Below are 11,344 nucleotides of genomic sequence, written 5' to 3'. Positions count from 1 at the left end.
TAAAAAAAAAAAAAGTGTGCATGGAACCATCATAAATTTTTCCATTCTGTGGTCACAGCACATAGCAACAATTTATTTTAACTTAGTATTATTATCTAAGATAGCTTAAGATATGAGAATTACTGTTCTATACTATTCTTAAGCAAGAGATAGTTCACCCAAAAATTAAAATTTTGTCATTACTCATCCAAACCCATAAGACCTTTGTTCATCTTCGGAACACAAATTAAATCCACCTCAGTCTTTGATGTGCATTCACAATAATACTACGACATATGCGTGTGGTGCCGCTGACGCAGGATCCGGCATTCTGATGTAGACCCCAGATGCGCTGCACCTTGTTTACAAACAGAGGAATGCACAAGCATGCACCGTGGTACTGTCATGAACGTGTGTTGAAGACTGCCGCGGAAGAGAAGAAACTTAATCAAAAATATCTTAATTTGTGTTCCAAAGATGAACAAAGGTCTTATGGGTTTGGAATGACATGGGGGTGAATTATTAATGACAGAATCTTCTTTTTTTTGTGTGCACTATCCCTTTAAATATGAGATCACATACCATCAGGTCAGTTTTCAACAATGAATGAATAATCCCAAAATGATTGCAGTAAATTATTAGAGTGCACCTCAACTTTAAACAGGATTAGTGTGTAAAACAGATGGCCAGTGTGAAGAGACTGCATGACTGCAGTGGGACATCCTGGGATAATGAGTTTGGCACAGCACCACTGCTCCTTTCAAGCTCTCATCCAACATTTCCCCACATATTCAAGCTCACATCCAACATTTCCCAACATATTCAAGCTCACATCCAACATTTCCCCACATAAAAGAATTATCTAAGCAAATCAAATTGGAGAAGAGAAGATTTTGGGCTGTCGGTGTCTTTCTAATATTTCTCGTTCCTGATTCTCACTTTAAATCTGTTTGGTTTTTGTTCTTCTATTGTATAACACCTACTTTTATGTGTTTTTTTCTGTTGTTTCCCTTTTATTTTGTAAGGCAAGCTTGATGTCCTGAAAAGCAGCACATAAAACTTTATTGAATAATAATAAAATTAATAATAATAATAATAATAATATTAACAATAATATTAATAAAGTAGCTCAAAAGAGACTAATAATGTAACCACCATGTTCCCGAATTAAACAAAACAAAAATAAACAAAATTTAGACCAAAAATTGTTTCTGCAACAGAAAAACTAAAAGTATCTATATCATATACAGTTGAGGTCAAAAGTTTACATCGTTTAAATAAAAAATAACATGCATTTTTGTAAGATCCCTCTTATTTTGGTAAAATAATTAACATTTAGCTGATTCCGCATGGTGTATGTAAACTTTTGACCTCAACTGTAATAAACAATAATGTAAACCACATGGTGGTCCTAATATGTATTTGTGAAACCCCAAAAAGTGCAAATTTTTACAGCTGTAAGGTCAGCTTTTCTAAAAGTTTCCACAGATGTTGTTAAACACTCACTGAGTTCCTGCCGGTGTTGCTCTGTCTGGGTAAAGTATTGTCGCAGCTCTTCTGAGATGTCCATGTTACTGACATCACACTCGATTTGGCTCTCATCTGAACTCTCCTCCTCCATGTCACTGTCTGAATCAGTGGCCTCATTCTCCCTTTCTTCTTCTCTACCTGTCATTCTGTGTCTGTGACCGTCCCTCCAGCTCTCATCTGAATGCCAATCTGAGTATCGCTGGACGGCAGAGGGGTACATGGAATACAGTGACTGGAAGTAGCCAACTTCCAAAGCTTTTCTATACGCACGCTTATGCCTCTGGTGCCAGCTCATGGCCTGCTGGTAGTGCCGCCAATATCGGGCATAAACCGGGTGGGTGTACCACACCTCTCCTTCACCTTGACTGGCCTGAAACACAACAAACATTGATGCTGACAGTAAAAAATGCTTGAAATGAACTCGGTGTTAGAATGCAGAATCAATCATAAAAGAGGCTGTATAATATTGATGAAACACTAATCAATTACACAGAAGTGTAAAACTTACCATTCTGAAGAAGCGACTAGTTAATGAAATCTATTTCTGCATCTGTTAGAAAGAAATGTAATAACTTTATTTTACCATATCACAACAGTAAACATGTATGTATGTACAGCGGTGGACAATTATGTAGGCGAATAATTTTTCCATAAACGAAGTTATCTAGTAACTTCAATAGTAACACAAGCGTACTATCAAGACTCCAACAATTAAACGTACTAGACATTAAACTTAAAGCAGCATTGCTTAGTTGCACTTCTCACCACTCGTGCCTTCCTCTGCCATGAGAGTCAGTAGAACCAGAGTTGTTTTACGGAGGAGACGGCAAGCTTTCGTTCAACGACTCGACCACGTGATCCTTGTAGACCAATCATTTAATGCCTCTGGCGTTATCGGAAGAGTTTTAAGACAGCCGGAGCAAAAGTAACTATTTAGATTGTACAGGCTTGTAACTCCTATCATGTTTTTGTGTAATATTGTTTACTGCCCATAGACAGTGTATTTATTTATTTTAGTCTTTGTTAACAAATGTGTATACGTAGTTATGTTGTTCATATATTTATTGTTCAATAAAAAATAAATAAATACATTTGACAGATGCAAACATATTAAAGATTTGCGGCAAGGACCTGGCACACTGTTTCCACTCAAAAGCACATTATTAAGCGTGCTGAGACATCTCCTCATAGACGTTCACTAAAACAGAACAGCGTCTATCTCATGTTAAGCATTGCTAAGCAAGACTGAAAGCTCCGCGTGTAAGGAGGTGGCTCTGGTAACATCTAATCACACGTCCAGTAGGTGTAGAAATAAAAATTATATTAATAATTTGACGACTGCGAATGGAAGCATTCTGAATAATATTGAACAATAATAGTATCTCACCTGCGACATCTACAGATTTGTTTTTTGTTTTTTTGCGACATCTACAGATAGAAGCGTGCGCGCGCTCTTGATGACGTAGATCGCAGATTTGGACCGTTCAAGATGGCGGAATATCTTGCGTCCATTTTTGGTACAGAAAAAGACAAGTAAGCTAAATTATTATTATTTTTTTTTTCGAATATTACTTGATATGTAGGCTAACATACCTGTTTGTCTGCTGAGCCTTTACATACAAACACAAAACAATATTTTTTTGGGAAAGACACAGCTTCCGCATTGCTCATGCTGCAGGTTACAGCAGTGAAATCATACACTGCCAATTTATAAAAAAACATTTTTGAATGTATATCTAATGTATTGGCAGCATCAGTAAATTATAGGTATTGTATAGGTATAGGTTTTCAGTAGTTGGAATTTGTACTTTGTCCGTTTAAAAAGTTAGAATCACTTTGTATGGTCTTGCACTAATATCAGTAACGTTACTTGTACGTTACCTGTCATAGAACAGTCTATGTGCTGCTGTTTGTCATTTCTAGGGTCAATTGCTCCTTTTATTTCAAAATTGGAGCTTGCCGTCATGGAGATCGGTGTTCTAGATTACACAATAAACCAACTTTCAGTCAGGTATGTTAACATCTCGAACTTTTCCGGTTTTTATTTCCACATCATTAAAATTGGTTTATAAATATGTTTAAAAAGTGAAACCAACTTCATATGTTTGCCATGTATACTTTATGAAAGAAGTATATAATTGAATATCTATCTTAAATTTACATAGGCTGTTGTAAATGTAATGTCTTGGCATACTTTTATTGCAAAGAATTTTTTTACATTGTAACTGAAAGTAAGCTTGTATTTACATATTCAGTTTTACATGTATGTGTTATTAAGTTTGATATAATGCTGCTTTTTTGTGTAAATTTTTCTCACATAAAACAAATTTAACTTTGCAGACTCCTTCTTTTCAGTCACTTTACACATAATGACATTTAGATTAGAGTCATTTGTAGTTCATCCATAGTTTCCATAGTAGTGTTCAGGACTTTTTTTTGTTAAAGCACCTGAGATCTGGGGCCTGTACCATGAAGCCAGTCTAGCTGGCTTCAAATTAAATGTCAATACATAGCAAAATATTTTAAAAGACAAAATCATCTGGCTTTTAGTGATGATTCTGTAATATTTTATATGATTTATATATTATTCATATAATTTTTAGTTAAATAATTAAGCATTTACTTAAAATTCATACACAGATAATTTTTAATATAAATAAGCTTCATAAGCTTCAGCATAATCAATAAATAAACTACATGTAACCTTACATGTTCAAGTCTCTGTTTACCTATATATACTGTATACAGTCAAACCAAAAATTATTGAGACAACAGATATAATTTTTGATAATTTTTTTACTAGTGGGTGCACAACACTATAGTTCATTTTGAATGTGAGGATAGCAGAATAAAGACTGTGACATATTATACCCCAAAATTCTTCATACAGTGGGCTACCAGTAAAATTGATAAAAAATGTTGGACCAAAAATTATTCAGACACTTTTACCTGACCATTTTACTTAAGTGTTTTTTCTTAAATTGCTGATGTGACTTTTTTGCACCACAAACTGAACAAAATTAAGCATTGCTTGGTAATCGGTCAACAACATATTGATAGTTGTGTAAATATTGTCATACTAACAGTTGTCTGAATTTTTGGTTGATTGTAATCCATTACATACCTTTCTATCAAAGTTATCTGACATTATCAAGATGAATTTGTTCTGACACAGTTTAACTCTGAGTTCTTGTCATATTTTATTATTATCATAAACTATATAGAATAAACTGATAATGTGAGAAATGTCTGAGTAAATTTTGGTTTGACTATATATTATCAACTAATATAAATAATGTTATATAAACTAATAACTTCAACTTTTACTTGTATTTTTAGTTTTACTCTTTCATGGACAGCTCTTTTCTGTTTGCTATATAAATGGGTTTAAATTGTTTATATTTTTTAATCTCTTTGGCAGAAAAGAGAACTAAATGACTCTCACATGAAGTAAATGCATGTTTCAAGGCATGTGATTGGCTGTTTGTTACTAATGTCACACTTTCATGTGCACATGATCGATGAATTCAGGATCAAAGCCTTAGCTGACAGAGAATGTTGATGATCAGCATCATGATTGGTCGTGTTTTGTCAAAACTAAACATGTAACCTGAGTTTGTTCAACTACCTTCATGGTACAAGCTTCAGATCTATGAGTGTTGGGAAATCCATTAGTTTCTGAGACATATAAGAAAGTTAATCTTGCCTTCTTGCCTTAATAAGATGACTATATCATCTAATTGATCAGCTTTTTACCCGGCTTTTTGCCGCAGTAATTTCTCTCCAATTACACAGATTGTTGTCAGTAGAATATTTTCTGTTTTTTTTTTTTTTGGAATATTGGTCCCTCCAATTGTCAGTCTGTTGGATGCACAAAGATAACTGCCTCGGCAGCATGTGCAGTTTATTTATATAGCCAACTGGGAATTATTTATGTACATATTTAAATTTTTCTCTTTGCAGACCATCTTGATTCAAAACATCTACCGCAACCCCCAAAACAGTGCACAGACAGCCGACGCCTCTCTGTGTAAGTCCTGCTTTTCCATTACATATTGCTAGCTTGTGGGGTAAGCAAGAAATTTCAATTAATTTAAATTCCAGATAATTGAGAAAACTCAAAGTTGATTGGTAGGCATCCTCAGCATTAATCATCTGTACCCATACTGTACTTTAGTACATTACACACATCAAGTAAAACATGAAAACTTGCTGTTTCCAAAGAGCAGTAAAAATGTTATGGATTTGTTGTTATGTAAAAGATCCATAATGTGAGATTGTCAAGCCAATTGTTTGATGCCCCTTTTCCTCCAACATGATTCCTGGAAACAGGGCCTTGTTTATAAAGATGTGCATTGAATGGTCCTAAGTGTGAACGTACAGCATTATATATACTCAGCACTTTGACGAAAGCAGACATCTTGTTTTTGTTTTGGATATGATAACATCTCTGTTTTAAAATATTGAATATTCCTCCTATGTTAACTAAGCTGTACATATTTACATTATTGTTTACAGAAGATACTTCTCTGCTTCATCAAAGCCCTGAGACCTTTATGTACTGGTTCTTTTGTCACCTTGAATGGATCTCTGACCGCTCCTGCTGACCCCACTCTCCCCAATTCACTTGTTTTCATGAATTGCCTAATTTATGATGTTGATATCTAATGTGGTCTGTAGACCTGGATGCTAAACAGTCTTAGAGTTTCTTTCACAAAGATGCACATTTTGTATTTCAGACCATTGTCCTCATGAACATATACCGTAACACTCAAAACTGCCCAGTCTGCTGATGGTTTACACTGTAAGTTGCCCCCCACTTGCTTGCAGAAGTCTGCGGCACTGAGCGTTTCTTTATGACTGGCACATATCAGAAGCATCCATAACAATGTTACATAATTTGATCCCGTATTTTTTGAAAACACAATTTTCACAAATACTGCAGTGATGTAACCATGACCATATGTTTAGAGGTAAAATGAAGGTCTATTTGTTGCAGGATTTAGAATTTGCAGAAAGCTTTTTTCTTATACCCAAGTATGCATCACTCCTAAAACAATATGTAATATAATGAGATGTAAAGTTGTTTTATCAGGGGAACAGACTTTGACCCATATCCTGATTAGTTACAAACTGATAAATACAAAGGCTTACTGTGTGCCTGGCAGATTGGCCTAAAATTGTTTCCTCTCTGAAATCTCAGTTCAAAATTCTCAGTCCAAATGTATGATCTGTTATATATCTAATTATTCTGTTGGTTTTTGTTTTAACACTGTCCAGTAGTTTTATGGTGGGCCAGTTAATCTAAAACTTTATTTCGTTATTTGCATGCTATGGGGCCTATATTTCAAAATATTGCACTCTAATAAACCTTTGTTCTAATTATATTTTAAAAATTGTTGCTAGGTGCTGTTAGTGATGTGGAAATGCAGGAACATTATGACCAGTTTTTTGAGGTAAGTTCTCATTTATGTTTCATTGTTTGTTTGATTTTTTCCTTCTGCTTTCTAAGACCTGTGGACCTAATTCAGAAATTACAGAATGGTCAGAATTCAGTGTCAGAATTTCTGAGTCTGTGTGGTCTTTACTATGTTAAATGACTCAAATTTGTCCATCTAACATCTACTTAAAGTGATGTTTAATCAAGGACAAGGCTAATATTTACATACATAGACGAAACTGTTAAAAGCCATGCTGGTTCAGTGAGAGAGAAATCCTGGCAACCCAAGGTTTTTAGTTGTGGAGGCCTGAATGGTACAGATCAGACATTTTACAGTAGCTTTTATTTTTTTCAGTTTTCACAAAAAGCATTTCTTTAGTGTCTCGCCATTCTTATTTTGTGATTATATTACATGCCATAATGCTTAATGAGAATAAGTAGTTCAATGAAAGCAATGAGTCACCCAAAAATGTTTAAACAATTTTTTCTATCATTTACTCACCCTCATGTTGTTCCCAAACTATATGACTTTTTTCGTCTTTTCTTGGATCACACGATGAAGATATTTTTGACAAATGTTGGTGTCTAAACAACATTGGACCACATGGCTTTCACTATATGGACAGAAAAAAATACAGGTCTGAAACAACATGAGGGTCAGTAAATGATGCCAGACTTAAAAATGTTTGGGTGAACTATTCCTTGAAGTAGCTACTTCTACATTTTGCAGTACTGATTGTTTATGTTTTCAACAGGAAGTCTTTACAGAAATGGAGGAGAAGTATGGAGAGGTCGAGGAGATGAATGTGTGCGATAACCTTGGTGATCATTTGGTCGGAAATGTTTATGTGAAGGTAGTGTAGAATTTGAAACATTGTTTATTAATGTTTTTTTTTTATATATATATATATATATTTATTTCAGTATATGCAACTAAAACAGCCTGCATTCAAATTATGCTTGGAAATGTGTAACCATTTACTTGATTTCATTGTTTGAACAGTTTCGGAGGGAAGAGGATGCTGAGAAGGCTGTATTGGACCTTAATAATCGCTGGTTTAATGGCCAACCAATACATGCAGAGCTCTCACCAGTTACAGACTTCAGAGAAGCCTGCTGTAGGCAATATGAAATGGGGTCAGTGTCTCACATTTCTTCGTTCATTCTGTTATTTTACCAGTAAAGACATTTTAATACAATATGTTACTTTTTAAGAAACATATTCATGACTGATTGAAATCTGTTCAAGATTATGTCCAAAGTTCTCATATACAAAATATTGCGTAGTTGCCACACAACATGCTTGGCAAACTTGTTGCCTTTCTGCGTAATTTGCTGTTTTGACATTGAAAGGCCATTCATGCAATTTGTTTTTTAAAAGGGGGGGGGGGGGGTTATATTATTATAGTTTATATTAAATTAATATTAGAGATGCATGATATGAAAATTCTCTGATAGAGATGCCGATACCGAGTTTAGTTTTCTTAAGGAAAAAAAATCTCTCCCATCTAATGCTGTAAACTTGCAGGAAACCCCCTCATTTGGTACGTTAGAAGTTAAAATGAACAACAACACTATTATGTTCAATACTGTTTAATTTCAGATGTACATTTTAGTTGTACTATATCTTTCAACATTATTTCCCACAATAATGTGCATTTAAGTGTAAGAGACATGTGCATTGCACTGCCGCTTGAAACGGAGCGGTTCCAGTGAACAAAACCGCATTTATTGTTTGAATTTTGTACTAAAATATATAGAGTTTGAAAGCTAAGACTTAGGTCTTATCAGAAGTAACAAAACAAAGCTATGTGTGATAATTGGAATGGAGGCACATTACAAATAATGTTTTGTGATGGGAAAACCGTGGACCTGGCAACCATGGCTTGAACTACAGGTGGTACATAGGGTCAAACAGAACCTAAGTTAATGATGCTTTGTTAATGTGATATTCAACACAAGAAACATTTTTGGCTGATACATCAGTGCATCCCTAATTCAATATATTTATTTATTTGACTTTATTTGACCCTCTAACTGTAGCATCCTTTATTCTAATTCTATTCTTTAAAAAAAAAACATGCCCTTTTAGACTTAGTAGTCATTTACTTACTGCTTGTTTTCTTAAAAAAAAAAAAAAAGCTAACACTAGCTTCTCTGTTCTTTTTGTATTCTATCTATCTATTTTTAGGCATCTACCACTAGCTTGCTTATTCTTTTTTATTCTATTTTCTTTTTATTTATTGTATAATAACAAAAATCTTGCTACGTGTACTGTCTTGCCTTGTCTCCACAGGGAATGTACTAGAGGCGGTTTCTGTAATTTCATGCACTTGAAACCCATTTCTCGAGAACTGAGGAGAGAGCTTTATGGACGTCGTAGAAAAAGGTATTGAAAACCTTCATCAAAGGCCAGTCTAGGGCCTTTTATTAGTGTTGGCATTTTTGTTGTTGTAACAGAAATTATCTTTCCATTAGACATCGTTCTCGGTCAAGATCTCATGAAAGACGCTCTCGTGACCGCAGTCGTGGAGGTCGTGAACGTGAGAGGAGAAGATCAAGAGATCGTGAACGTTCTGGAAGATTTTGAGCCATGACACAATTTTGCTGCCTATGTTTTGTTGCTTAGTGTCATCAACCAATGACCAGCATTTGTGTGAGACACAAGATGCCATCATGTTTCTAGCTTGAAACCCTTCAGTTTGTCACATTATGTTTATTTACTTTTTTTAAGTTTATAATTAAAAGATTTTTGTTTCTTAACCCTTGTGTGACCCTATGGACATTTTTGTCCATTTCAGTTTTATTTTTTGTTATAAGTGTGCCTGTGTTAATGCCAACTGCAAAAATCTTGGCTCAGGTGTGTATTTTTATTGAAATTTTAATATTTCACCCTCATTTCCTTCAAAAAATTAATTTTACCCTCCGTACAAAAAAATACTCACACTCAGGACCTTAAGGACAAAAATGTCCACATTGAAACCCATTAAAACTGCAATTTTTTAACCCAGGGCCATTTGACTATAAAATGATGCAATATTTGCTAATAGGCATTCATTCTATCGGCAAGGCTTCAAATTTTAAATTTTTTCCATTTTTTACTAGATTGTGCCATTTTTTTTTCAAATTTGCATATAAAAGAAATACTCGCTTTTTCGTGTTTTCTTCTTATGCATATTATAGTCTATTATAGAGTCAATTGGAAAAATAATGCAGCTATAATTGTGTGGGTATGTTGGTAAGGATGTCAGAGTGTGGTTTGCATGTGTTTACTGAACATTTTATTGATGTAATTAGTTTGAAAGAAATTATATTGTACTGGCAATCAAAAATCCCACTCCACTCCATGAGTCTCACCCTTGGCAGGGTCATAGGGCCAAAACTATGAATAAGGTCAAAAAAGGATTTTTCTTTTTCACCCACACACACATCTTAATCCTTGATTGCACTTTTTTATTTGTTATTGTTTTTGTACAGAGATAAAAGGTGAGCTTGAATTTGATGTAGAAGTTCAGAAGCCCCTAAACACATTGTTTTTGTTTTCACCACAAGAAAATGCTGATTGTTTAGTCTGGTAGATTTTGTACAAAGTTTGAGTGTTCGCACAGCCAAACAGGTGTTCGCAAAGCAAAATCTATACATATTTGGTGCTTGAGGGCTTGGTCATTTAATTGCTTGCAAGATAAAGAGACGTTACTCAGCAGAGGAAGCTCTGTAGCTGGTGTTGCCCACTGACAGTGAGCATTATGTAAAGAAACCAGCTTTTAAAGCATTACAATTCTGAAAATGAATGAATGTTTGGTAATTATGAATAGAAGAGATGCTGATAAAAAAAACAACAGTCAGTGAAAGTAGAAAAAAATATTAATATATAACATTTCTATGACAGTTTTTTGACATGGACATTTTTGGCCATTATGGGCCTAAGTGTTAGGTTTTTTTAAAAATCTGACACTACATAAAAATATAAATCCCTCAAAATTAATGTTGTTGTTCTTCATTGACACACCCAAGAAGCTAATAAGCAAAGAAAAAAAATCTGCTTATCATTTAGTATATGGAAATTAACTACTATTTTTCATTTTTTCATAAAAAAAACACCTGTGGCATTATGTAAACAAACCAGCATTTAAAGGGTTAAAATTCTGAAAATAATGTTTGGTATCTATGGATAGAACAGATGCTGATTAAAAAAATCAACATCAGTGAAAGTGGAAAAAAATATTAATAAATTATATTTTTATGGCAGTTTTTGGACATGGACATTTTTGTCCATTTTGCACCTATGTGTAACTTTTTTTTTTTTTTTTTTGAACGCATAAGGGTTAATAAAAGTGCATTTTTATAAATTGTTTGTGCTACAGGTTTATATCTGGGATTATTGAAATCTTAGTC

At 34.1% G+C, this 11,344-nt stretch overlaps 2 protein-coding genes across 5 annotated transcripts in view; one reads left to right on the top strand and one right to left on the bottom strand.

Annotated features, from left to right (window-relative positions):
* The window catches only part of gemin8 (gem (nuclear organelle) associated protein 8), a 4,858-nt gene extending 2,519 nt beyond the window's left edge, over positions 1-2,339 (bottom strand). The window contains exons 1-3 of one of the 2 annotated variants that reach the window (XM_073843180.1): positions 2,275-2,339; positions 2,018-2,059; positions 1,486-1,879 (exon numbers count right to left, since the gene is read on the bottom strand). In XM_073843180.1, the coding sequence (XP_073699281.1) occupies positions 1,486-1,879; positions 2,018-2,020 (397 nt within the window). In that variant the 5' untranslated portion in view covers positions 2,021-2,059; positions 2,275-2,339. Of the gene's footprint in view, positions 1-1,485; positions 1,880-2,017; positions 2,060-2,230 lie in introns of both variants that reach the window. The other variant, XM_073843179.1, reaches the window with a different exon arrangement.
* A 645-nt stretch (positions 2,340-2,984) lies between these two features.
* LOC141337375 (splicing factor U2AF 35 kDa subunit-like) lies at positions 2,985-9,712 on the top strand. 3 transcript variants are annotated; one of them, XM_073843188.1, is made up of 8 exons: positions 2,985-3,042; positions 3,433-3,520; positions 5,473-5,539; positions 6,916-6,965; positions 7,705-7,803; positions 7,953-8,086; positions 9,246-9,338; positions 9,428-9,712. In XM_073843188.1, exons 1-8 carry the CDS (start codon positions 2,999-3,001, stop codon positions 9,537-9,539), a joined length of 687 nt encoding a protein of 228 aa, XP_073699289.1. In that variant the 5' UTR covers positions 2,985-2,998; the 3' UTR covers positions 9,540-9,712. The 3 variants fall into 3 exon arrangements, with proteins under 3 accessions (XP_073699289.1, XP_073699287.1, XP_073699286.1); XM_073843186.1 differs by lacking the exons at positions 2,985-3,042; positions 3,433-3,520 and adding an exon at positions 6,249-6,313 and having other exon boundaries at positions 5,475-5,539; XM_073843185.1 differs by lacking the exons at positions 2,985-3,042; positions 3,433-3,520; positions 5,473-5,539 and adding an exon at positions 6,029-6,313.
* The last annotated feature ends 1,632 nt before the right edge of the window (positions 9,713-11,344 follow it).

This window comes from Garra rufa, chromosome 6 (genome assembly GCF_049309525.1).
Source record: "Garra rufa chromosome 6, GarRuf1.0, whole genome shotgun sequence".
Lineage (NCBI taxonomy): Eukaryota > Metazoa > Chordata > Actinopteri > Cypriniformes > Cyprinidae > Garra > Garra rufa.
The sequence above is the reverse complement of the archived record's forward strand: the minus strand, read 5'-3'. Positions and strand labels throughout refer to the sequence as shown.

What these genes read in the sequence shown, in the direction of transcription:
- LOC141337375 (XM_073843188.1), top strand. Translation starts at nt 2,999, where the DNA reads ATGGCGGAATATCTTGCGTCCATTTTTGGTACAGAAAAAGACAA. An exon ending in ATAAACCAACTTTCAGTCAG is followed by an intron (nt 3,521 to 5,472) that starts GTATGTTAACAT and finishes TTCTCTTTGCAG; the next exon opens with ACCATCTTGATTCAAAACAT. An exon ending in ATTATGACCAGTTTTTTGAG is followed by an intron (nt 6,966 to 7,704) that starts GTAAGTTCTCAT and finishes TGTTTTCAACAG; the next exon opens with GAAGTCTTTACAGAAATGGA.